Genomic DNA, 27,355 nt, shown 5'->3' with positions numbered 1-27,355 from the left:
AAATCTAAGCGTGACGACGACAGCCGGGGGCGAGCGGGGATTAAACTGCCCTAGATCTAGGCGGCACCCTGCCCTACGCCCCACGCTCCCCTTTCCCTTCTCCACCCCCTAGCCGCAGGGAACTGCGGCCACTTTCTGGTGACGGTGTGTGGACGAGGGATGCCGGGACGTCGCCCAGCGGCAAGGGACTGTGGTCGTTCTTCATCGACTTCAACGATGACGGCATGTGGATGCGGACGCCAGGACATCATGGGTGGCAGGCATTGATCGGGGGCATGCGGGAAATTGTGTAGGGCTAGGTGGAATGCGCTGGCGAAAACCATGGTCGCCCTCGACTGACCTAACAACGACGCCTCCTAGGCACTGTTGCCCTACTTGGAGACGTCACTTTTAGCGTCCTTCCCCCAGCCTCTTCTCCTGGGGAAAACCTTGTTCTCTTTGGACGAGAGGTAATGGCGTTCACGTCGTGCCCTCCTTGGGGGCACCGCTTTGGAGAAACTTACTTGTGCATTGTTGGTCTTCTATCTGCCTTGTGTTGTTCGGGTAGCCTAGGATATTCGGCGAGGCTTTCACTGCCCTAGTCCCTCCTTATTTCTAGTGAATGACCAGCTCTCTTGTTTGGTTGTTGTTAGGTGGAGTCAGAGCTGTCTTGTTGTTTGGGGTGCGGCGAAGCTTGACAACGATAACGCGTTACAGATTCCTTTCAAAGGTGCTAGTGCTTCCTGGGTGTAGGTTTTGGTGCTTGGTAGTTTGGGCTGAGGTCCACCGTGGGACGTTGTTGCTGGTTTGGTCTGTCTTAGCAACTTTTTTGTCCTTGATGACACAATAGTCATGTAGTCGAAGCTTTTATGTCGCTTGGCGGCAAGTTCGGCAACAATGACATGGGTATTGTAAAATCAGAACCTTGATGTCGCCTGCAACCAAACTTAACCACATTGTCTTCCTTTGGGCTACACCTTTGTCTTTTGTTGGTGGTGTAGAGTTGTGCTGCTCGTGTGCTATGAGCCTATGAGGTGTTCCGGCCATGAGTTTTTTCTCTTTCTGTAACCCGTCTAGGGTCTTTACTCTTCCTTATTGAAATATAATTAATAGTACTTCTGCCGGTTTTCAAAAAAAATAATATGGACAACTATGTGTTAATTTTTATCCCCATAAATTCGTTTATCTGGGAACAGAGACGTATGTTTTTAAAGTGGTAGAAGGACACACAATCTTCTAAGCCTCTAATTAGTATCCTCTTTGTTTTGTATTATAAGATTTTTAAAATATAGATATATATTATATTATAGATTTATTAACATACATAGGAACTTAGGTAGGTCTAGAAAATCTTATAATATAAAATAGATAAGTACATGTGATGGTTGTCTTTAAAAAGTTTGTAGCCATGTTGCATTTGTCGTAATGGAAACGGGGAAACGGGAGCATGGCCTTGATCTTAAAAAAAATGACCCACACGATCAATAGGTTATACGCGCATAAGCGTATTGTGTAGGCATGCTTGCGCACGGCTCCTAGATACTGTTTGAGATAGATAATTTGGGGGATTAATGCGCACGGCTCCTCGTAAGACTTTAGTCCTATGTAATTTTCTTCCATTAAGTGCATGGAGTATGGGCGAACGATTTAATTACTGCAGCTGTGTTTTTTTTTGTTAGATGAAGATACAAAAAATATCTGATTTATGTGATAGCTATTTCATAATATAAAAAATAAAATTAACTACTACAAAATTAAAAATCTATTTAGAAATATGGGATGATCAACTTTTATTAAAATCTTTTTTTAAAAATACATCGTTTAGTATAAGTAATTTAGAAAGTATGTGTGTAAAAGCCGAGTAATAATCTATTCAAAAGAACGTAACCTATAAAGTTGAAATTTTGCCCTACAAATAATATGAGGAACTTTTGTACGTTTTTTTTACATGAAACAACAATTTAAAAACTTAGGAATTATATCCACAAAAATCAAACCCTAAAGCACATAACGTTGAAATTATACGTGTACGTATGGTCATACAGGTTCAATATATGATATATCAGTTTAAGTAATTATTTCCTGGGAAATTTATAATGCCCCATATAATGCATGCGTTGGTGACGAGTAATTTTCTAAAAAAAATTTTATGTCGCTTTTTTAGGTATTGCTTCTCTTTGCTCCCAGATAGCCAGAAATATTCTCCTCAGGTCTGCTTCATAGTGCTTTGAGATGCTGCGCCTCCTCTTTAGTATGTATTTGTGCTAGTCACTTGATCGTTGACATATAAGACCTGTTATTGTTGAGCTTTTATGTTAACCAGCATATCTCTCTAATTTGGTAGGGACGCGGGTTCTTACCCTTGTTTAGGGATAGTTTTCACTGTTTCAGTGGAAATTTCGAACTGAAGCAAGGTACTTCCTAGGATCTTCTGGCCTTGGTTCTTCGCTTTTGCTTATATGTATATATCAAAATTATAATTTTTAAACTTAATTTTAAAGTTGATTTTAAGATTTTTTATCAAAGTTTATTTTTAGCCTGATTTTTTAGATCAATATATAATTTTTATTTATAAATTATTTTTAGTTTACAAATATACCGTTTATCTTTTTCAATGGACCTTCTTTTTCTTTTTCCCCTCCTCTCACCAGCCTTTCGCTGTCACTGTACATGTATATAAAAAATCAGACCGAAACCATAGGAGCATCATATCTTCTTCATGCGTCTGATATTCGCTGCTCATTAATGATGTTAGGATGGTGGCTTCTATCAGCTTAGTGTTGCCACCAACTGCCTCTCGATCGTCCATATTGGAAGTGCATGTTACCACTTGAGACCCTGCACACCAAGTCACCAGCTGTGTTACTGATGTGCCATAGAGACTGTATCAATTATTTATGCATATTTCAAATAAAGTGTTATATTATTTTTTGAAATAGATAACTTATTGATCAAATGGGTATGTGACTCGTTTATAAGATTTTTTATGTGTTATATTGATCCTTAATCATATATGGAACGAATTCCGTTCTAAGTTTAACACATCTTTAAGTAATGATCATGTTTCCTGAATCATGATAGGAATATAACAAATCAATAATATGGATACATCTTAAAGAACATGTTGGACATACCCATATGAGACACTGCAAGAAGGTATGTTCAAGCCTGGCCTAGGGGTGTAAGTGGGCAAGCCCGCTAACCCGCTTATAGATCAATTAAGCGGGTAATCCGGCAGGCTACCCGCTTAATTGGCCATAAGCGGGTTGGCGGGCCGGTCCACTTACACCCTTAGCCTGGCCTAGCCAAGCCCCAAAATAACGAAGCTCAACTTAGCCCGACCATGCACCAGGCTAGATCGGAGCCTACATATTAAATCTCAAAGCCCAAAAAAGCACGAAACTTATGAAAAACCCCAAAAAACTAAAAAAACATGGTGTTGAGCCGGGCCTAGGCTTTGACTTTTTTGAAATTTTTAGACTCGGGTCTGGTTTTTTGGCCGAACTTTTTGCAAGCTCGGCTCAAGTTTTGAACAGGCCTAATTGCAAGGATTACTATATGTCATCAGTTGGTGTCAAGTAGCGATGATGCCGACATCTTAGACCTGAGATCTTCATGGTTCTCCACATGTGTAATGGTCTACTTAGGACTGCCAAACGATGCACCGTGAATGAGTAGTTATAAATGTGATCTCGGGTTTGCTACGAAATATACGGTGAGATGTGGATGATTAAGATGAGATATGTCCTCTAATTTATATGAGAGATATCTCATAAGCCCCTCAGTTTAATAGATTACCGAAGTACATGACTATGCCTAATGTTTGAGGAGTCAATCACGAGAAAAGTATTCTACAATACGATCGAGTGAATGATTAAGCTATTGAAAGAATGAGACATGCCTCATCTTATGCTTAGTCGATATTGTGTGGTAAAGGGAGTCAAACATTAACACACTGTAGGTTCAGTCGATGTGATTTTTATGTATATTTGGCCCATCAACATTCCTTGTTAGAGGTCATCATTGATATATGAATCGAAAATGTATTTTTAGGTTGCAACCAAGTATGCATGAATCGACCGGGTTACACAATTAACTGGTTGGAACAGAGATTTGGATGGAGATTCGACATATGCACAATTCCAATAGGGATCAAAGCATGATTCCGGATGTGCCTTTGAGCCCAATCAAGAATTATCTATATATATATGGGGGCGAGTGATTGAGATAAAAGATAATATCTGAAACATGCAAACCCTAGCCACACCTCCCCTACGAGCAAAACACTAGCAGTGCAAGGGAGTTAGCATGATAGAAGCGCTACTATGTTGCGATGTTGATCAGCGTGGGAATAAAAGGATAAGTTTGCGCAAGGGCGAGATGTCTGCGTGTAGAGTAGAAGATTAGATCCACTACTTCCACTATATCGACATACACTTCGTCATATTTGACTACCCCGACTCTAATTTTGCTACTCTGTAAATTAAGTTATAAGGATCTATGATCTCTTTACTCACATGATGTCAAAGTTGATGCAGTATAAATTTTATTTATAGCTATTGTAGCCTACCGGTCACCCTACAAACAGTGCTAACCCTGTATTGGAGCGTTTTCTTGCTCAGTGTACCGCCTGACTGATCACAACTAGATATTTCTTCGGCAGCGTTCGACAGTGAGGGTTACTAACCCATATTCTCTCTTTTTTTTCATGTTTTTCAAACTGCCAAATATTATAATTTTTAAAAAATTATATATAAAAGTCGCTTTAAAAATTTAGATTAATCTATTTCTCTAATTTTTAAAATTAATAATTAATTAATTATATATTAATCTGTAATTATATTTTTCGCGCCGGTTAATAAACCACCCGCCAAACGCGGCCTTCGTTGTTCTGACTTGCTGCCATCGTAATGTTAAAGAGAGCCTGAAGTATTAGCTACTTCTGTTCAAGTAACCACCAGATGAGATACGCAAACTAAACCCTTCAAAAGTCTTAAACCAAGATGTGCATATGCTTCAGGTAGCAGTAGTACTTGCTACTGCCACAGAAATATCTCTGGCTCTCTGCCTCTCACATACGATTAGCGCCAAACTTTAAAGTGCAAAGGTTGACTCCAGCAATTCTTCCCAATCGCCGGAAGTGGCAGGAAGAGCACCACACATAATGCAGAGGACCATGTAAGAAGTTAGGTGGTATTTAGATAGAGCTAAAAAATTTTTAGTCCTGTCATATCGGATGTTTGGATATTTATTATAAATATAAACATAGGCTATTAATAAAACACATCCGTAATCTCAGACTAATTCGTGAGACGAATCTATTGAGCCTAATTAATCCATGATTAGCCTATGTGATGCTAAAGTAAACACACGTTAATTATGGATTAATTAGGCTTAAAGTTTGTCACGCATATTAGCTCTTATTTATATAATTAGATTTATAAGTAGTATACGTTTAATATTTATAGCAAATGTCCGAACATCCGATATAACATAAACTAAAAAATTTTAGCCCTATCTAAACACCCGCTTATTCCAGCAACTGACGGAGGAAGCAAGTAGCAGTAGTGTCCTTCTCTTTTAATTCTTCCAGAGTGGCTAGCGGACCAGCAGGAAAGATCGCAATATCTGCTATCTGCTGCAGTGGTGGTGCTGCCACTGCGCTAGCTCGCTAGCTGATCGCTGCACGCCGAGCCGTCGCCGTCGACGGTGACGCCGGTAGCTTAGCTCGTGGATTTCTGTCACTCTTGGGTGGTGGTTAGATAGTAAAAATTTTTGAGAAAAATGTCACGTTAAATGTTGGATGGGATGTCGGAAGGGGTTTTCGGATATGAATGAAAAAAGAATTTCACGGGTAGCCTAGAAACCGCGAGACAAATCTTTTGAGCCTAATTAATCCGTCATTAGCACATATTGGTTACTGTAGCACTTATGGCTAATCATGGGCTAATTAGGCTCAAAAGATTCGTCTCAAGATTTCTTCCATAATTGTGCAATTAGTTTTTTTATTCATCTATGTTTAATGCTTTATTTAGGTGTCCAAAAATTTAATGTGATGTTTTTGGAAAAAAAATTTGGGAACAAGGCCTTAATCGCGCTGATCAATCAAGGGGAAAAGCTGATCACGCTAACGAATCAGACAATAAAGTTTCATTAAAAAATGCTATCCTAATTATACAGGAGTGAGGGATCTGACTCACTCGAGTTCACATGAGCATTGTAGTACTAGGACATGGTCATATTTTACTTCTCAATTAGTATGATTGACTAATGGTGATATGTGACGATATCAAAGGTAACAAACATGAAAAAGAACGAACATATTGTTTGCCTTGGTTGTAGTTGCCTAGTTGGACTTGAGACTAATCTTGAGCAAATGATTAGCCATGCTGATTGCGCATTTCCAGCTGGATTTCCAAAGTAATAAGATCATTGACGGATCAGGAAAAAAACCGTTAACTTATAGGAGTAGTGGAGATTTCATGCCTTTCGACATGACTGCAGTGGACGCATAGCCTCAATGGCGTCATATCCCAATCAACAAGCGGTGGAGTGGAAGCAATTTTTTAGCATATGGACATATGTACACCTTGCATATCATTTAAATAGTCATTAAAAAATATAAAAAAAATTGACAAGATAGTAAAATATGAGTTATATCGTTCTACCAACATGTAAGTTTAAATTTAACTTCTACAAGTTATAGCAAAAATAACAAAAATAATTATAAATATGTGCATATTTAGATTCAGTTTTGTTTATTTTTTACTACAAGTTAAATTAAAACTTATAAGTTTGTAGAGTAATATAACTATTAATCTATCTTGTCAATTTTTTTATATTTTTTATGACTATTTACATAACATACGACTACACCCACCCCTAAAAACTGTTTCCAGTGGTGGAGCCTGTTCGTCCCAAGAGACTTTTCCGGGACTCGGCCATATCCAAAGCTCCAAATTCCATTCTCAGCCTAGCTCGAGCCCTTTATAAAAAGAGCGCACACAAAAGCATCTCCATCTCCCACACGGTATTGAGAGCTCACTGCTCCTAGTGAGAGAGAGAGAGAGAGGCTGCTGCAGCAGTGAAGCTTGGCCTGCAGAGGAGAGGAAGGAGAAGAGCAATGGCTGAGGATGGAAGAGGAGAGGAGAAGCAGGGCATGGACGTGGTGGAGGTGAAGAAGGCAAAGCAGGGAGGCTTCAGGACCATGCCGTTTATCCTAGGTAATCTGATTTCTTGCTTCAGAACTGTCACTCCCTTTTCTTTTGCTTTTCTTACACAAGCTTGATTCAGGCTCACATCCGTTTCATGTAAGATTAGATCATCAGAACTAGCGATTTCAGGTTCGGCATAGGTCGATCCACTAGATTTTGGTGTTCTTTGGGATCTTGGGCTGGCTGGATGCCTGGATACCAGCAGGCTGCAGCTGCATAGAGGAGCACTTCTGATTTCATAGAGTCAACCAAAGCGTCTAGATTAGGCAAAACGACATTCGAAGACAAATTGCATGGTCCCATGAGTGTATATAGGACCGAAAAGGACGTTTTTTTTGGAATCATGTCCAAGAACTCGACCTGTCGAACAGCATCAAGGATCACCTTTACGCGTAGCGAAGTCCTAAAAATGCCAAGCAGTAGCTATCATGTGGTAGTGAATAGTGATGCTGGTGCCGATCATTTGCAACCTTTCTAGGCGTTTGATACCTGCAGAATTAGATATACGGCAAACTTTTATGACCACTAAATTGAAGCACCCATTTTTACATATCAACGAAGGTTAAACATTTAAACTGGAGTAATAAAGTTTCCCCTTTGAGTTGCTACTTCACTATATATATAAGAGAAGGAATCTGCAGATATTTGTGATCAATATAAAAAGAGCTCGAAAACTAAAGTATGAGTATGGCACTTTAATGGCACCCCTCACCAGAAACGTACACGAGAATGATAAAATATACAGAGAGAGCTCGACACCGTACTTTTAATAATATGTCTGATCAGGGGCGGATCCAGCGTGGGTGCTGGGAGGGCTCAAGCCCCCCTACCCGCTGGATTCCCATGAAAAATAAGAGTGATGAAGGGAAGAAAAATAGAGAAAATATAAAGAGTAGGGGAGGCTAAAAGAGGAAGAAGACAATTAGCCCCCTCTAATTTGATAATCTGGATCTGTCCCTGTGTGTCTGATTCTGAGTATATCAGACTTACATTTCCAGTATAGAAATTCTATCAGTAGACTGGAATATAAAATTTTCCTGTAATTTTTTATGCTGGGTTGTAAACTTCATTAACAAAATAGTGAAGAAAATAGATTACAATCCCATTTTAGCGTACGAGTAGAGCACAAAGGTATAGTGGAACGAAAATTGCAGTAATTGCATAAGTTTTGATTCACATAGTTGACATAAAAACACTAGCTAAATGCTTGTGCTTTGCTATGCATAAAACAAAATATATTATAACACCATCTAAAATAAGTAAAATTATATTTTGTATGAAATATGTCAGCCATCCTTTTTTATAGGGAATATTAACATTAATTTAATTTTATATGTGACTATATATAAAAATAATTTTAATAAGTTAATGATTAAATTTAAAAATACAATAAAAGTATGTATCACCGCTAACTTCTTTTATACCAAGTTCTTTTGCATGAAATGTGTTGAACCAATTTATTCACGTAAAATGAGTTAAGTCATTCTCACATAATTAATTAATTATTAATTATTTTAAACTCAAAAAATAAGTTTGTTTTTGGTTTTAGAACGACTTTATTAATTATACGCTAATGACACAACTTATTTTGCGTCAACAAATTGGTTCAGTTCATTTTGGCATAAAAGAACTCATCCTCGATATAGATGCTCTTAACAATTTTTGAAGTGGTAACATTTCCCGCCGTCCACCACCACACAAACAGCGAACGACTTCTGCGACCGGCTCGCGACGGTGGGGTTCAGCTCCAACCTGATCACCTACCTCACCCTGCAGCTGCACCTGCCACTCGTCGACGCCTCCAACACGCTCACCAACTTCCATGGCACCGCCAACCTCACCCCGCTCGTCGGCGGCCTCATCGCCGACTCCTTCGCCGGCCGCTTCTGGACCATCACGTTCGGCTCCGTCGTCTACCAGCTCGGCATGGTCTTCCTCACCCTCTCGGCCGCGCTCCCCTCGCTCCGCCCGCCGCCGTGCGCCAAGCACGCCGCCGATTGCCAGCGTGCGTCGTCCTCCCAGATCGCCGTGCTCTACGTGTCGCTTCTCTTCACGTCCATCGGCGCCGGGGGAACGCGCCCCTGCATCATGGCGTTCGGCGCCGACCAGCTCGAGCTGGACGCTCACGGGCGCCGCGGGGGCCGGGGAAAGGGGCCCAAGTGGAGCTTCTTTAACCTCTACTTCTTCGGCATCGAGCTCGCCAAGCTCACCGCCGTCACTGTCGTCGTGTACATCCAGGAGAACATCGGGTGGGGGTGGGGGCTCGGCGTGCCCACCATCGCCATGTTTGCCGCAGTGATCGCCTTCGTGTCCGGCTACTCGCTGTACGTCAAGATGCCGCCCGGCGGCAGCCCTCTGGTCCGGCTAGCGCAGGTCGCCGCCGCCGCCTTCAAGAAGAGGAAAGCCGTCATGCCTGAACCGAGCCGCCTCTACGAGGACAAGGTGCTCGACGCCGGCATCTCCACCACCGGTCGTCTTCTCCACACCGACCAGCTAAAGTAAGTTTTATTTCCTAGCAACAAGTGGCGACCTGGCGATGCGATTATGAGCTAACTGTTTGTTCTTGCAAAGGTTCTTTGACAAGGCGGCCATTGTGACGGACGGCGACGTGCAGCCGTCCGGCGAGCCGAAGTTGTGGCGGCTGTCGACCGTGCACCGCGTCGAGGAGCTCAAGTCGATCCTCCGCATGCTGCCCATCTGGGCGGCCGGCATCCTGCTGGTGACCTCGTCATCGCACAACAGCAGCTTCGCCATCCAGCAGGCGCGCACCATGGACCGCGACATCACGCCGCATTTCAAGATCCCGCCGGCCTCCATGCTCATCTTCACCAACCTCGCCATGCTGCTCACCCTCGCCTTCTACGACCGCGTCCTCGTCCGCGTGCTCCGCCGCTTCACGGGCCACCCCAACGGCATCACCCACCTCCAGCGCGCCGGCGTCGGCATGACCATCGCCATGGTGGCCAACGGGGTGGCCGCGGTCGTCGAGCGGCGCCGCAAGTCCGTGGCCGCTGCGAGCGGCATGCTCGACGCACCCAAGGGCAGCTCGCTGCCGATCAGCGTCTTCTGGCTGGTGCCGCAGTACGCCATCCACGGCGTCGCCGACGCCTTCATGGACGTCGGCCGCATGGAGTTCCTCTACGACCAAGCGCCGGAGAGCATGCGGAGCACCGCGGCGGCGCTCTACTGGCTGACCATGTCGATCGGGAGCTACCTCGGCACGCTTTTGGTCACCATCGTGCACGCCAAGACGCAGCGGAGCGGGCAGTGGCTCCAGGACAACCTCAACAGAGCGAAGCTGGACAACTACTACTGGCTCGTCGTCGGGCTGCAGGGTATCAACCTCATCTACTACTTCGTCTGCGTCAAGTACTACACCTTCAAGCCATTGGAGACGGTGAAACCTGAGGAGATTGAGCTCTACCGTGGAAATTGTAACGAGGACGACACCAAGAAGGGAGGAAGATTGAGGTAGAACGGTGCATTTCAATTTCCTGGACGGCTTTGGATCGAAAATAATGTTCACTTTTAGATCGTTTATGCTTGAATTGCACCATTAAAATTGCCGAGATTTTAAGAACTCTCTGGCAAATAGAACATATTTATGTGTCATATTCAACAGGTGTATATGCTCATGTCTTCAAAGGATTTCCCATATGTTTGATCAGTGCATGTCTACACAAAAAATGAAAAAGAGTAAGGAAGTGGTGCCAACCTATTTGTCCCAAAAACCAAATTTGATGGGATATAAACTTGGTAAACAGAGCCTGTCCTCACCAAATTACAACACTTACGGTTTGATGCCAACTAGTCTCTCCTTAATTAATTAGGGGAAATATGTTTTTCATCGGTCGGATATCCATTTTTGTCTTATATGTCACCTAAATAGTTATCAAGAAATTGCAACAATAAATTAATATAAGATATATCACAAAAAAGAATTTTCATCACTCGATTATATATCCACACTTTATTACATGTTATCTAAATTATCATTAGAATAATTTAAAAATAAATTGACAAGAAAGATTATACGTGATATATCACTTCACAAGCATACATGGCCATTGTTGACTTCTACAAGATGTAATAAAAATAACAAATTTAACTTTGAATATGCGCATATAGTTTCATTTTAATCTGTTTTCTTTATTACAACTCGTAGAAGTTGATTTTAATCTTGTATGTTTGTAGAATGATGTATCTCATATTAATTTATATTATTATTTTTTTAAAAAAATAATAAATATTTATGTGACATGCAAGAAAGCAGTGGATATCTAACCGAGCGACGAAAATCCATCTCCGATATATTAATCCACAAACATTTGTTTGTAAGTTCAAGTTTTACTTCCAAAAGTTATAATAAAAATAAAAAAAGTTAACTATATATGTGTGCATACTATTTTTAATTTTGTTTGTTTGTTACATCCTTTAGAAGTTGGATTTGAACTTGTATGTTTGTTAAGCAATATATATCTCATGTTAATCTATTTTGTTGATTTTTTTAATTTTTTATAATTATTTAAATGACATACAAGAAATATTCAACTGAGAAATAAAAATCCATCTCCAATTCATTACAAATTTACACTAGCTTAGAGCTTTACACCACCATTTCCGGACACCCCAACATCAACATGGCGAGCAGAGAGCTCACTCTCCGCTTCTACACTCTCGGCAGCATCTCGCTGCCGTTGCGCCTCGTCTCCAGCGTCCACCTCGAACGTTTTCAAGGTGTAAAAATGGAAGCAAACAACGTAGTAGGCAAGGTTGAGCACCAAGAGGAAGGTGACGAGCCAGTAGTAGTAGTCCAGCCTCCCCCTGTTGATGTTGTCCTGGAGCCACTCCCCTCTGCTGGCGCTCTGCACCAACGTGACCAGCAACGTGCCCAGGTAGTTCCCGAGGGAGCCGGCGACCCAGAACAGCGCCGCCGCCGAGCTGCGCATGCTCTCCGGCGACTGGTCGTAGAGGAACTCCATGTGTCCCACCGTCGCGAGCGCGTCGCCCACGCCGTGGAGCGCGTACTGCGGCACCAGCCAAAACACGCTGACCGGCACGACGGCGCTCGGGATGTCCAGCAGACCGTGCTCGGCCGCCGCAGCGCGCCGCTTGGCCTCGACGAGCGCGCCCGCAAGGACGCCCAGGGTGGCGACCGCGAAGCCGGCGCCCATGCGCTGGAAGTAGGTGATGCCAGACTTCCGGCCTGTGTAGCGGCGCGCGACGGGGACGAAAACGCGGTCGTAGAGCGCGAGGCTGACGAGCATGGTCAGCGTGGTGAAGATGATCATGGTCGCCGGCGGGATCTGGAAGCGTGGCGTGAGGTGGCGGTCCATGGTGCGCGCCTGCTGGATGGCGAATGTGAAGTTGTGCGACCCGGCGGCGACGGCCGTGATGCTGGCCGCCCACAGCGGCAGCATGCGGACGATGGACTTGAGTTCCTCCACGCGGTGCACCGTCGACAGCCGCCACAGGTTCGGCTCGCCGGAGCCGGAGATGTCCCCCGGCGTCACGATCGCCGCTCGATCCAAGAATCTTCACGTGGGGCAAGTACGCGCGAGAAATACGTTATTAATGTTCTGACACGTCAAAAACTCAAACTAACGAGCGTAGATTTTAATCCCTTGAGAGAACATCCCCTCGTTTATTGCATGCTATCGAAATAGATATTAAAAAATTATAAAGATAGATTAATATAAGATATATTACTACACAAATATGCAAGTTCAAATATGACTTCTATAATACATAAAAAATAACAAATATAACTGTGAGTATATGTATACTATTCAGAGTTTAATTTATTATTTTTGTTGTGGATTGTATAAGTCATATTTAAATTTGTGTGTTTTTACAGTGATATATCTTATATCAATCTATCTTTAAATTTTTTTAATTTTTTTAATAACTATTTAAATGGTATGCAATAGATCCTCTCTGGGTTTAGAATACTCACCCCCAAACTAACGAACGAGCTACGTACATAAAAAAGAACACGGAGATCGACGCATACGGAGCATTGAAGTTTGGAACTACTTGCCTGAGCTGGTCGGAGTGGAGGAGCCTCCCGTCGGTGGCGTTGGCGGCGTCCAGTTCCTTGTTGTGGTAGAGCATGCCGGCGTCCTCCGGCACGGGCTCCTTGAACTTCTTCAACGCGGCGACGACGACCTGCAGCAGCCTCTTGAAGGGGCTCCCTTCGGGCTTCACCTTCACGTAGAGTGGGTACCCGACGACGAAGGACAGCACGGAGATGAACATGGCGATGGCCGGGATCCCAAACCCCCAGCCCCAACCCACGGTCTCCTGGATGTACACCACCACCGTCAGCGCGAGCAGCACGGCGAGCCCCATGCTGAAGAAGTAGAGGTTGAAGTAGCTCCACTTCTGCTCGCCGCCGGGGCGCCTCCCTCCCAGGCCGAACTGGTCGGCGCCGAACGCCACCACGCACGGCCGGATGCCGCCGGAGCCGAGCGCGGTGCAGAGCAGCGACAGGTAGAGCATGGCGAGCTGCCCGCCGTCCGCGCGCTGGCACGGGGCGGCAGCCGCGCCGGCGCCGCACGGAGCGGGGCGGAGGGCAGGGACGAGCGCGGACACGACGAGGCCGAGCATGCCGATCTGGTACAGCACGCCGCCGCCGGCGATGGTCCAGAAGCGTCCCGCGAAGGAGTCGGCGACGACCGCCCCCAACACCGGGGTGAACGCCGCCGTGCCGTTGAAGTTGGTGAGGAGGTTCGAGGCCTCCACCAGCGGCAGGTGCAGCTGCTGCGTCAGGTACGTGATCATGTTCGCGTTGAAGCCGGCCGTGGCGAACCTGTCGCACACTTCGTTCGCTGCACTGACAGAGTGCTCTCAGAACATTGCATCATATGCTTAAGATGTAGAATTCCATCAAGAATCAAGATGCAAGTGGAAATGACGAGGATCACCTAGTATGAATGGCAACGTCTTGAAGCCACCCTGCTTCGTCTTCTTCGGCGACCCATCTTCTTCGGCCACCCTCGCAGCCGCCATTGCAGACGATGCGAATCCTCCTTACCTTACCGCGGTTCACGAGCAATGGCGTACTAGTAGATGATCACAATTCAAGAGCCGCGGATAGCTAAATCTTGGAAGCACTAGATACTGGAGTGACCCATGCTGTCTTTGGGCACATGGCAAGTGGCAACTGGGAAACTGTTTTTAACACACGGGTGGCCACCCGTGTGTTTGCATGTTATCTAAATAATCATAAAATAATATGAAAAAAATTAGAAAATATAGATTAATATGAGTTATATCACTCCACAAACATGCAAGTTTAAATTTAACTTTTATAAGTTGTAGTAAAAAATAAAAAAAAACTGAAACTACTATACTCACATTCACAATTATTTTTGTTACCACGTGTTGAAGTCGAATTTAAATTTGCATATTCGTGGAATGATATAACTCATATTAATCTATCTTATCAAATTTTTTCATATTTTTAATAATTATTTAAATGACATGTAAGAACGGGTGGATCGTGTGCTAAAAAAACTGCGTCCAAGTGGCAACATATTTTAGACTGCAACGGTGCAAGCTTCGGGGGGTCAGTGAACTACCAGGCGTGACTGACTGGCTGGTAGTAATTCGGGAACAGCGAATCCTGCAGCTGCACAATGAGAAGAAACCAAAGTTGCCCGCGTGAGTGCGAGACGACGAACCCGGTGGAGAAGGAAATCATACAAGACCGACTAGTAGTTCAGAACTATAGATCTGACATATCTTTGTTTATACTTCTTCAATGGAAGACCGGCAATCGGCAGCAGCAAGTCAATTCGTCTTCTACCGAACTGCAGTACACGCTAGGGAGTCCACCAACATGTTGTGCAATTGTTTAACATTTAACACGGACGAGCTGAGTTGTGTCAAGTGGTAACATCAGCACAATAGCACCCATGTGTTTTCCCTCGTTCTTATGCAAAATTTTAATTTTTAATCTTAAATCTGAAATAAATTTATAATTTTTTATCGTATTTATTTTTCAGTATTGTCTTTTAGATCTTTAAGAACACATATATAAAAGTTTTGTTCACAAAATATTTTTATTTGTAATTATGTTGTTTTATTTTTTCAAAAAAACCAAACAATCAACCTCTAAGCAGCAACCAAACATGTGCTAAGTGCAAGTGACTTTGGAACCGTTAGTCGCTGATTGTGATTAGGAGATCATGAATATAGATGGTAATGGGTCGGGTTTGGAAAGGGATTTGTAAAAACTCACCCATCATAAAACTCATGACTATCAGCTAAACCCATACCCGTAAATCTTCATGGGTGTAAAACTAAACCCGTGCCCATACCCGCTAGTATCGGAAACCCAACAGATACCCACCGGGTGAAACCATGTCAAACAAAAGATATATTAATTGAGACATCTTCATGAGTATTTTATGGTTTTTGAATATTTAATTGTAGGTAACAAGCAAATAAACAAAAGTTAATTGATTAATATAGCAACAAGAAAATAAAAAAGATACCATAGAAAGCAAGTAATGCTAAGCTCATCCAATCATATCAATGCAAGCCAACAACGGTCTCACACTCCTGACTTGTAATATCGGACAATAAGCATGCTCACTGCCGAATATTTTAAGGTGCTACTAGATTTTTAGCCCCAATAGATACGGACGTGTTAAATCTAAAACTCATACCTAACCCATAGCTTCATGGAGCTCTATACCTCCGAACTCATGGGTACAAATCTCTAACGTCAGGGCCTTTAGACCCATGATATAATTGACATTCCTAATCAGCAAAGGGTACACCGGTACGCTCGGGTAGACAACAGATTGATCAAGCCCAGTTCTAGCCAGCTTGGCTGGAGCCCATGTAACGGTACGTTGCCATAAGCCCAAGGCGCAGGGCTCGGTGTCGTGTGCCATCGCGCGCGTCGAACCTATGGGGATCAGTGTCGATCGGTCAGGAGACGAGGTCACACGTCGAGCGTGCGTGCCGTGACGAATCACAATTCACAGGTGCTCTACGTACTGCATGTATTCACTAGCGTTGAAAAAAAAACCCTTAGTGTCAGTTGGGAAGATTTGTTCGTACCGAGTCCTCGAGTGATACTAGCACCCTCATGTTTCTCCGTTTATTTTTATAAGACAAATTTTAAATTTTAAAGTTAAAGTTAATTATAAGATAACTTTTATTTTCAGGCTTGGTTTTTAGATCGCTAAAAACGTATATAAGAATTTTATTCATAAATTATTTTTGTTTATGAATATGTCGTTTGACTTTTTATAGGAAAAAATTAAAATAATCACCCCTGAGCATTAATGGTGATTGTGAACCGGGTTTGATAAGTTTCATCAATTTGAAAAAAAAGGGAGGAGGTTCGAGTCGATCCATCACAAAGTCGAATTCATCCGAGAATCGATCTCTTAAAACGTCAACCACAGATTCAATCATAAGAGAAGGCAAAAAAAAAAACACCAGAACCTCGTCCATGTGCCGAGAACAGATCAAGAAATTCAATGTATCAATAATTTCAAAATCCTACGGACCATCAACAGAAATTTCAGGCAACAGATCGAACCACAAATCAAAAAGAGATTATTGCAGTTGGCGTCACCATTCATTCCATCGTTTACCGAAGTCCACACAACGACAGTCTAACTGGTTTGTTGATGAACTAATATTAATGGACTTCCTTATGAATGACTCACCACTGCTCCTCTTGCCAGGCCACCATCATGCCCTCTCCCCTCCTTCTTGATGTCTAACTGGTTTGTTGATGAACTAATATTAATAGTCTTTATTAGTGTTAGCTTTTTAAGAATCGACACTAATCGGGGATGTGCGGGATACTAAGCACTACTCATTTTTCGTGCCAACCATCCAAGTATCCAACCGATCATTCATATATATTTTTTTATCTTTTAATCCTTTGTTTTCTACGTGATGCTCTCTCTATGTCTTTTCTGTTCATTGGACTTGTCTTGTGAACTAAACGAGCCCAGCATCCAAACACACTTCCTTGGTGAAAGAATTGGAGAATAAGGCCGCTAGGTTAATTAGGAACGGGGATATCTCATATCTAGACCAATATGGGGTGATTAGGGTGCCATCTTATAAAGTTACATACAGCGGTAATATTGACACTATATACAACTCAAAAAGTACACCATCTGCTTCGTATGATAAATTGTATCGCCGTTTTGTTTCTGTTTGGGCTTATAAGCCAAATTTTAATTTTTTCATCTTAAATTTAACATATATTTTGGGATTATTGTACCTTATAGTTTATTTTTTAAGTGAATTGCACCAGCGGTCTCTAAACTTGTGTGCATGTGTCATCTAGGTCCCTGAACTCTCAAAATACATTTTTGGGTCCCCGAACTTGTCCGCGGTGTCATATAGGTCCAAATGGGCTCCGACCCACTCCATTCGCTGACGTGGCATGCCACGGTGACGCCTACATGTTGGTGGTGTCATATGAGTCCCACATGTCAGTATCTCTCTCTTCTCCTTATACTTTTCTCTCCTTTCTCGTAGGCGCCACCGTGGCATGCCACATCAGCGGATGGAGCGGGTTGAAGCCCGTTTGAACCTATATGACACCCCCGGATAAGTTTGGGGGCGTAAAAATGCATTTTGAGAGTTCAGGGACATAGATGACACATGCACACAAATTTAGGGACCGCTGGTGCACTTCACTCTTTATTTTTTAGTATTTTCTTTTAGATTGCTAAAAACATATATAAATTTTTATTCATATAATTTATTTTGTTGCAAATATATCATTTGAGTTTTTAAAAGAAAATGCCAAAAGACGATAATAAAGATGTTTTAGTTCTATCCATATTTATTATATATATGTCTAAATTTATTAGTATAGATCATAATACCGTCTTAAACAAGGGAACGTATCAGGTGGAAACTAGGGAGCCTGTGCAACCATGGAAACTCTGTATCAAATCCATAGGATGAGCATCCGATGGCTAGGGATAGAGGTGGGCTAATTTTGCAAAAAACAGCCTGCTATTAGCCATACTAATCTTGCTTTTTTGCAAATCACCCCTCCCCCTAATCCCTAGCATGCACGCTGCCGGTTTGTTTCTCCCGTGCAGTCCCAAAGTCACGCCTCTTTGTTTCTCTCGTCCCGTTCGCGAGTCGTTGCCGCCGCCGTCCGTGAGTGGATGTTGTCGTCGTACACGAGGCGCCGCCGACCTAGCCCTCAAGTCCGCACGCCAGCGAGCCGGCATGGAGTCCTCTTCCGCGACGCCATGGACTCCTACACAAGGAAAGGACGTACTGCCCCACAAGGGTGACATGGATGATTTGATCAACTCCGGTAAGACTTTCATGTCGTCGTAATTTTCTCTTGTAAGACTTGCATCTTGACTTCGATAGAAATTAATCTGATCATTGCCGTGGACGGTAAATCTGTAGTCGCCGTTGATTCTGCCTACGGTGAGGCCGCCGCCATGGATCATGCCGTCATCACCGTTGATGCCATCGACGCCGGAGTTGTAGCCCACCTTGAACAACCAAGTACACCACAGCCAACATCTTCTCCGAGTATAGCAGAAAGTTGCAAAGAACATTTGAAGCCTATGGTTGGAATGATATTTGATACACTTACAGATGTGGAGAAATTTTACAAATCGTATGCACATAAAGCTGGTTTCTCTGTTCGTGTTGGTCAGCACAAGAAGCAAAATGAGGAAATATTATTCAAGCGGTATTACTGTTCAAGGGAAGGGTACAGAAAGGAGAGCATGAAAGATGTTACTGATGAATCTGGAAAACAAAAAGAAAGACACCAAATGTGATGGAAACCAGATGTGGCTGTGAAGCACATATTGTTGTCAAGCTTGGCAGTGACAAGAAGTATCGAATATCTTCAATTGTTGAGGAGCACAGCCATGGTTTTGTGTCGCCAGATAAGAGGCACTTGCTAAGATCCAACCGTGCTGTTAGTGAGAGGGCAAAGAGTACTTTGTTCAGTTGTCATAAGGCTAGCATTGGCACGTTCCAGGCATTTCGACTTCTCCAAGTCAGTGACGGTGGATTTCATAATGTTGGGTGCACACTGAGGGATTTGCAGAACTATTACCGTGACCTGAGGAGCAAAATAAAGGATGCTGATGCACAAATGTTTGTAGGACAACTTGAGCAAAAGAAGGAAGTAAATCCTGCCTTCTTTTATGAGTTTATGGTGGATAAACAAGGACGACTTGTTCGTGTCTTTTGGGCAGATGCCATATGCAGGAAAAACTGTAGTGTTTTTGGTGATGTGATTTCGGTAGATTCAACATATACCACTAACCAATATAATATGAAGTTTGTGCCATTTACTGGAGTCAATCATCACTTGCAAAGTGTTTTCCTTGGGGCAACATTCTTGGCTGATGAAAAGATTGAGTCATTTGTATGGTTGTTTCAAACCTTTCTTAAGGCTACGGGGGGAGTAGCACCTCGTTTAATCATAACAGATGAAGATGCAAGCATGAAGGCTGCTATTGCTCAGATTCTACCAAATACAATTCATAGACTTTGCATGTGGCATATCATGGAAAAGGTACCTGAGAAGGTTGGGCCCTCCATAAGACAGGATGGTGAGTTTTGGGATAGATTACACAAGTGTGTTTGGGGCTCCGAGGATTCAGATGATTTTGAGTCTCAATGGAATTCTATCATGGCAAAATATGGGCTCATTGGAAATGAATGGTTTTCCACAAAGTTTGATATTCGGCAATCATGGATTCTGGCATACTTTATGGACATACCTCTAGCGGGAATCCTTAGGACTACATCACGATCGGAAAGTGCAAATTCTTTTTTTAACCGTTTCATTCATCGAAAATTGACATTTGTTGAGTTTTGGCTAAGGTTTGACATAGCTTTGGAGTGCCAACGCCAAGAGGAGTTGAAAGCCGACAATACAAGTCTTCACACCAATCCAAAATTGATGACACCATGGGCCATGGAGAAGCAATGTAGTGATATATATACACATGAAGTTTTTAGTAAGTTTCAGGAACAACTCATAGTTGCAAGAGACCATTGCATTATTCAAGGAATTTCAGAGTCTGAAGATATGAAAACTGTCACCATCAGCAGCTTATCTGGAAAAGAACGAGTGGTTCAGATGAACAAGTCAAACATGTTTGGTACATGTTCGTGTAAATTATATGAGTCCTATGGCATCCCGTGCCGTCATGTCATTCAAGTGCTTAGAGGCGAGAAGCAAAATGAGATACCATTGATTTATATTATGAAGAGATGGGAGAAAATATGTAAAAGGTGAGTTTGTATGACTATTTTGTTTTCTATGTGCAATAGTGTTGATCGGATCTTTAATTTCACAGAGAACTATTTTTTGACGACGAAGGTAACCTTCTGGATGAAAAGGCTAAAGATCCTATGGAGGTGGAAACGCGGAAAAAAATTTCAGATTCACGCAACAAGTTTGAAGATCTTATCCAAATGGCCAAGAACTCTGAACAAGGGATAGAGTTTTTATATTCTAGTTTATCCAACCTTGAAGAACCTCTCCAAAAGATTATTCCTGCTGCTACAGTTAATAAACAGGATGAGTTTGAATCATTCCTTGGCAGCAAAATTCCAGATGAAGTCAAGATACATCGACCAAATGATATCAAGTCCAAAGGGCGATGCAAAAGAATTAAGAAGAGCAAGGAGAAGACGACACCAAAAAAACGCAAGTGTGGAAAATGCAAGCAAGTAGTGGATCATGATGCACGGAATTGCCCAAACAATGTTGTTGGCTGATTGTAAACATTTTTTTATACCAGTGCTAATTTTCATGGTGTCAGTGAGTTATATAGCATGGATTTTTCAATGTTTCAGTGCTTGAAAAAATCAACATGAATGTTTCAGTGTTTTAGTGATTGTAAACACCTTGTAAAAATTCAGCATGAATTTGCAATGATATGACCATTCTGGTATGTTTCACTGTTTCAATCTCACACACAAGTTCATTACATATGAGGCACCATTGCTGAATCAGTAAAAAATCAGTATGAATTTTCAATGATATGAGCTTTCTGATATAAGCAACTGAGGTACAATTTTTCAATGAATTTCAGACACTGCTCCACACACAAGTTCATTACATAGGAGGCATAATTGCCATTGCAGAGCCTTTTGTTCATGCATTACAGTCCCAGACGAGGATGCCTTTTGTTCAGGACTTTCCTTGGGTGCCTGCTGCACATGTGTGACAAAATAGCATCCTGCTGCACATCGAGCCTGACCTGTAGGAACCTATCACGTTGCCTCTCACTGCTCATGAGTCCTAGTAATCGCTGGGAGTGAAGCCCCTTCTCATTTTTTGCCGGCGATGCGCAGCTGCCGGTGAAGCACTGCTGCTGATGATGCTCCATGCTGCTGCCCGTGGCTCCACCACCGCCGAGGACATCTCCCTGTCAACCGCCAGCAAGACCACCTCCGAACACCACCGCGTGGCTGGCGAAGCCCAATGTGAGGCTCATGAGGCGGCACGGCTAGATTGGAGACGGTGGCTGGATCTGAGGCGGCGCGGCGGATGGGGGGCGACGACTGGATTGCGAGTCGTGGTGAGATGATACAGGCACGGGGTACTTGGGCGCAAAAGTGATGGGAGGCGGATGGCACAGGGGGTGTTTTGCAAAACAGACAAAGGGGCTGGCAGGCTGTTTTTTGCAAAATTAGCCCACCTTTGTCCCTAGCCATCGGATGCTTATCCTATGGATGTGATACAGAGTTTCCAAGGTTGCACAGGCTCTCTAGTTTTCACCTGATACGTTCCCCTTAAACAAATGGCTAACCTGCCATGCAGTGTTAACCAAACGCGCACCACACACATGGGCCTTCTCCAGTTCTCCACGTACGGAACGGGAACACCCACGTTTGAGAATCCTATTTCAGCCACTCCAACCGACCGAGACAAGCAGCACAGCCGCACAGGCCATCACGACTGTAAGGCACACGTTCGTGAAGGCCGCTTCGGTCGGTCCTTCCCTTCTCCTAGCTCCTCCCCCAACCCACGACGACGTACGCCGGCGCCGCGCCACCACGTATACGCGGGGTCGCGACGCGCGCGTGAACACGCACACGGTCCCGCGACGCTATCAGCCCGCCTCGTCGGCAAATACACCACCGGTCACCGCGCGCGGCGAGGTGAGGTCACGCAGGACGCCACCAATTTTGTCCTGGCCCGAGCGCTCGCGCCCCACCCGACAGCGACGCGCGTTTAGTTTCCTTGGAGCCGCCGCGTACGCACGCACGTACTAATAGCTACATAGGCGGCGGGTCGCGGGGCCGGGAACACGCGCGCGGCGCGGAGGCATCGGTTAATCCCGCGCGTGCGTGCGTGCGTCCACCGCGGCGCCGCCACGCTATCCTCTCGTTTGCGGCCGGAGCTAGCCGGCCGAAAATGCAACCCGGCCAGCCCGCGCGCGACGAGTGCACGGCGGAATCTGCCACATCACTTGTAAAGTGAGCCGGAGCGGAGCAAGCGGCCGGGAAGGTCCGGGCGCCGTGATACCAACCATGATCGCTAGTGCCCTCGACGCTTGTAAAGTGAGCCCCCAATGATTGAGAGTTGTCGCTGCAGCCAGCAACCGGCCGTATCGCCTTGTCGCTATCGGGATCGGGCCTGCTGTGCCGCACTACTGCTCGCTGCTAGCTGCTAGCTGCTACCACACTGCGTGCTTTTGATCGGTAATTTGGAGTTTTGGACATGGGCGCTGCACCTTCATCGATACAAACATGGAGTCATGGACCATCTTAGCTAGTGCTGGTGGTGAATGATTGCCTGGTTATCGTGTGCAGACGACAGACATGTTCCTATCGGTTTTTATAAATAATGGATAATCTGGTTTTAATTTCAAAAGAAGCTACCACCGCTTATTATAACCCAAGGTTCACACATAAGCGAAGCAAAAAATGACCAAGATTCAAGACACAAGTGATGACAATAAGACATTGGATTCTAACCATAGACCAACTAGAGAATAACAAATCAAAAACAAATCCTGTTGCTAAATCTCCAACCGAAATTCATAAAGATTTGCACGACAGTAGATTCAAAACTCCAGCATACATCATAGATCAAGTCCTTGATCTCATCGAACTTTTGTAGTTGCGTCTAAAACCAGAACCAATATGTTGCCCTGAATAATACCAGTATATATGTTTTAGATGGAGATTTATCAAAAACCATATCATTTCTAGCTACTCAACCATGGAACCCAACATAAAGCAGATGCCCCTATTAGAATTGTCTTTGCAATCTTTGATTGAACTCCATTCACCAACCTCCATCCATATGAGCAAAATTGATTGGTATATTTAACCTAAGAGATACATTAACGACTCTCCAAAGACATGTTCCTATCGGTTAATATAATACTTGCAGAAGATATGCCACTAGCTTTAAGGTAGAAGATGAGATCAAATTTGTACTAGTTGTGTGTTATGTGGGTCTTCAAAATCTCAAAATACACATCCACGTATTTGTTAAAATGTGTCATTTCAGTCTCATATCACAACATCTCTCTAGGATCCTATTTAGCGCTAATGTGACATGCCATACAGATGTTGATGTGTTATCGACTTATCATTGCTCATTGACAAACATAACCCATTTAAACAGTAAAAATGAATTTTTCTAAGTGCGTCTTATTTGTCAATTATGGGGACATAAACCTAGGGACTTAGATTCCATCTTTCCTCCCAATGCATATCCCGTGCTAGTCCCATGATCAGTAGTGGCTAGTAGATGCATTCACAACTGTAATATCACATCCATATAACACAAATTACTAGCAGAATACATGTATGTTGTACCAAGTCAAGTTAATTTTAATAATATAAATTAATTTTAAAAATAAGTTTTTAAAATAAAGTATGTGTCAAGTTATGAATAGTAATTGATTTGGAAAGCATACTTTGCTTCAGAAAATTTATAGTTAAAAATAGTAGTTTTTTCTCAACATCATAAAAAATAAATAAGATGGGTTAATTTTCGGTAACAAAGGAAGATATAGACATACTAAATCTTATTAGGTCATCTTCAACCAATTTCTCTGAGTACTATCCCTTTGATTTTTTATTTGATATTAATATTTAATTTTAAATAGCACAAAATGACTGTTACTGAAAACATTTATTTTTCCACTTTTCCTACATTTCTCTTTATTTTCTCTTCTGTTTTTTTCGTTTATATTTCTTTTCCTTTTCTTATTTTCTCTTCTCTCTTATTCCCTCTGCAAGACCAATTATACAAATAGGACATGCATGTAGTCACGTAGTTTAATTAAATAGAGAATACAATAGGATTATGGGAAAGAAGAATGTTGTAAACAAGGACACTTTGTTTTTTTATCCCCGCACAAGCCACATGTATCGTGTAATTATGTAACGGTGGACTGAAATTTGAATGGGACACGGATTTTATGTCCTATTTAGATGAAACATCTACTTGGTTTCTTTAAAAAAAGTAGAAACATAATCCTAGCACTATTATAATTTTATTTTTATTGTTAATTGTATTTCTACCTGGATTCTTGTTTTTAGAAAAATTAAAGGTAAATTGTATTTCCATCTTATTGATTCCATTTTTATTGTGAGTCGGGTCAGTGGCAGGCAGAAACGAAATCCTAAAGCTACTGTGATTTTAAGATATCTACCTAAGTGTAAGTTAATAGTAGAATACTTGCTATATTTTTATCTTAGAGCTAATATATATAATAGATTCACCATGAGGTTGGTTCCACTATTTGGAGTATATGCAGAACCAACTTTTAATTACCTGAAAGCAAATATTCATATTTTTCATTTTCTTTATCCTCTACACAAGTTTATAGTTCTCTTATGGCATAATGGTAACTAGCATAATATTATAATTGCTCATAATAAATAATACATAGACTGATTTGTCACGCATGGAGCCATCAGCGATGGAGTGATTGCAATGCCGAGCCAGCCATACACAAGTAGTGAAAAGAACCACCTGGCCTATTACAAGCAGAGGACCGGCATAAAGACAAAATGCTAATGTGAACAAACGAACGCGAGTAGTTAGCCGCTCGCTTTTCACTTTCATGCTTATAAGCTAATTTTTTAAAAAAAACTTAAAGTTTTAAAGTTCATTTTAGGTTTTTTTACTTGGTTAAAAACATGTATATAAATATTTTATCTATAAATTATTTTTAATTATTAATAAGTTGTTTAGCTTATAATTATTTAGAGAAAAACAACGACGCTGATAAAGAAAGAGATGCATACATTAGTACGATATATTTAAACTGTCGATCAAGACATGCAAGCCAATACATTCGAATGATTCAGGGCAGCCAGCGCAGGATCTTCTTGTCTCGACTCAATTGGATTCAGAAACTTGTACAGGTCCATTTGTGCCTTCAACAATCCGGCTGGCGCCTTTCTCGTGATGATTCATCAGTCAATATTGTCATGCCGTGATTATTTACGAGGACGACAGACAAACGACATATTTATAAATAAAAATAATTTATAAATAAAATTTTTATACATGTATTCTTATTGACCTAAAAGCAAATAAAAAATAAACTATGATGAAAAGGTTTTAAATCAACTTTAAATTTAAGGATAAAAATTTATATTTTGGTTTATAAGATATATTTGTATGCACGTTTGAATTTTGTTTATACTTATATGCCAAAATTTAAATTTTTAACACTAAATTTGAAATTGATTTTAAGATTTTTTTATAGTTTATTTTTCAGCATTGACTTTTATATCACTTATTATATTACACATATATATATATACATATATATATATACATATACATATATATATATACGTGTAGCCGAGTTGTCAGGTCGACAAACGGTAAGCAACCTCGTCGCTTCTACTAGGTCGTGTTTTAACTTTAATATATATGTTGATACCGATCTGAAATTAAAGACTAACAAAAAAAAACTTTGGTGAAAAACAAATCCTAAAATCAACTCAAAAATTCAAATTTTGATTTATAAGCAAAAGCAAAAAAACGAGGTTGTCGGAGAATTTTATTTTCATATTTTAGATGTTGCTTAATCTTATAAGCCAAAAAATTAAATTTTTAATCTTAAATTTAAAGTTAGATTTTATGCTCTCATCATAGTTTTTTTCAGCCTTAGTTTTTTACTCACTAAGAACAAGTACATAAAATTTTTTATTCATATATTATTTTTTATTTATAAATATCTCGTTTGTTTTTTTTTCAATTACCTCTTTCTCTCAACGGGCAAACATATCGCAGACCCATCATCTAAGATCCATCACGTGCATCTTGCTCCTCAGATATCAGTGCTACAAACAAGACTACCACGGAGTATACTGCATGCTGCTTCCGTTTCATAGTATAAATATATTTAAGATTTAAATTTTCCTCAAAATATGAGTATTTTTAGCACTTCCACTTTCTCATTAATCATTTGTCATACAAGATTCTTTATATTTTATCCTTATGCACCCTTTCACCCCCATCCAACATTATGTATTAAGAGGCACCATAATATTTTCTTCTCAATTTTAATCCATATTAAACAAGTTGGAAATACTTATAGAGTACAATACATGATTTGTACTCTCCTATTTTTATTTGATGCCATTGACGTTTTGATTTCTATTTGATTATGTCTTATTCAAAATATTTGTACAAATATACAAAGACATAAGTCATGTCTAAAGTTATTTTAGTAATAAATCAAATTATTAAAATAACTAACAATTATATACTTTTTAAATAAAGAAATATTTAAACATAGATATAAGAGACAATGCAATTAAATAAAATAATCGGACAAAGTAGTAGCGTGTGTTCAACCTCAATGCTCCGGCCGCCCTATCAACGTTAATTTTAGTCTCCCTACATGGACTAGGATCTGCTGGACCAGTACAGTGTACTCACGGGACAGCATGACTCTCAGTACCAACCAACTGGCCTGCGGTGTATAGACACCAAGATATGTGCTCGCCGTGTTTCCGGCCACCGGTACAAATGTACCATGAACAACCGTTTGTCACCTAGCTTCCAATCGCTTTACAGTTACAACTGCTTATAAGTTAAAATTTTAATTTTAGAATGTAATCTTAGGCATAATTTTATGGTTTTTTCATCGTGTTTTTTTTATAACTTTCGCTTTTGAGTTCTCGTG

The 27,355-nt window shown here is 41.8% G+C and overlaps 1 protein-coding gene and 1 pseudogene across 3 annotated transcripts; one reads left to right on the top strand and one right to left on the bottom strand.

The window, feature by feature from the left end:
- Nucleotides 1-6,990: 6,990 nt before the first annotated feature.
- Nucleotides 6,991-10,854, top strand: LOC102704521 (protein NRT1/ PTR FAMILY 3.1-like). 2 transcript variants are annotated; one of them, XM_006654337.3, is made up of 3 exons: nucleotides 6,991-7,202; nucleotides 8,899-9,691; nucleotides 9,765-10,854. In XM_006654337.3, the coding sequence occupies exons 1-3, from the start codon at nucleotides 7,103-7,105 to the stop codon at nucleotides 10,666-10,668; spliced, it is 1,797 nt and encodes a 598-aa protein (XP_006654400.1). In that variant the 5' UTR covers nucleotides 6,991-7,102; the 3' UTR covers nucleotides 10,669-10,854. The 2 variants fall into 2 exon arrangements, with proteins under 2 accessions (XP_006654400.1, XP_040380559.1); XM_040524625.1 differs by having other exon boundaries at nucleotides 7,121-7,202; nucleotides 8,970-9,691.
- Nucleotides 10,855-11,765: 911 nt separating this feature from the next.
- On the bottom strand, nucleotides 11,766-23,895 carry LOC102704246 (annotated as a pseudogene). Its single transcript, XR_005811894.1, has 6 exons — nucleotides 23,871-23,895; nucleotides 17,885-17,907; nucleotides 15,874-15,934; nucleotides 14,120-14,224; nucleotides 13,234-14,023; nucleotides 11,766-12,728 (listed from the first exon to the last, which is right to left on the bottom strand). The product of XR_005811894.1 is annotated as a protein NRT1/ PTR FAMILY 3.1-like (transcript).
- Between the last annotated feature and the right edge of the window lie 3,460 nt (nucleotides 23,896-27,355).

This window comes from Oryza brachyantha, chromosome 5, assembly GCF_000231095.2.
Source record: "Oryza brachyantha chromosome 5, ObraRS2, whole genome shotgun sequence".
NCBI classification, from domain to species: Eukaryota; Viridiplantae; Streptophyta; class Magnoliopsida; order Poales; family Poaceae; genus Oryza; species Oryza brachyantha.
The sequence above is the reverse complement of the archived record's forward strand: the minus strand, read 5'-3'. Positions and strand labels throughout refer to the sequence as shown.

Excerpts from the sequence above, each read along its gene's own strand:
- LOC102704521 (XM_006654337.3), top strand. The coding sequence starts at position 7,103 with ATGGCTGAGGATGGAAGAGGAGAGGAGAAGCAGGGCATGGACGTGGTG. Across the intron at positions 7,203-8,898 it reads GACCATGCCGTTTATCCTAG|CGAACGACTTCTGCGACCGG; the intron begins GTAATCTGATTT and ends CCACACAAACAG. Across the intron at positions 9,692-9,764 it reads CTCCACACCGACCAGCTAAA|GTTCTTTGACAAGGCGGCCA; the intron begins GTAAGTTTTATT and ends GTTCTTGCAAAG.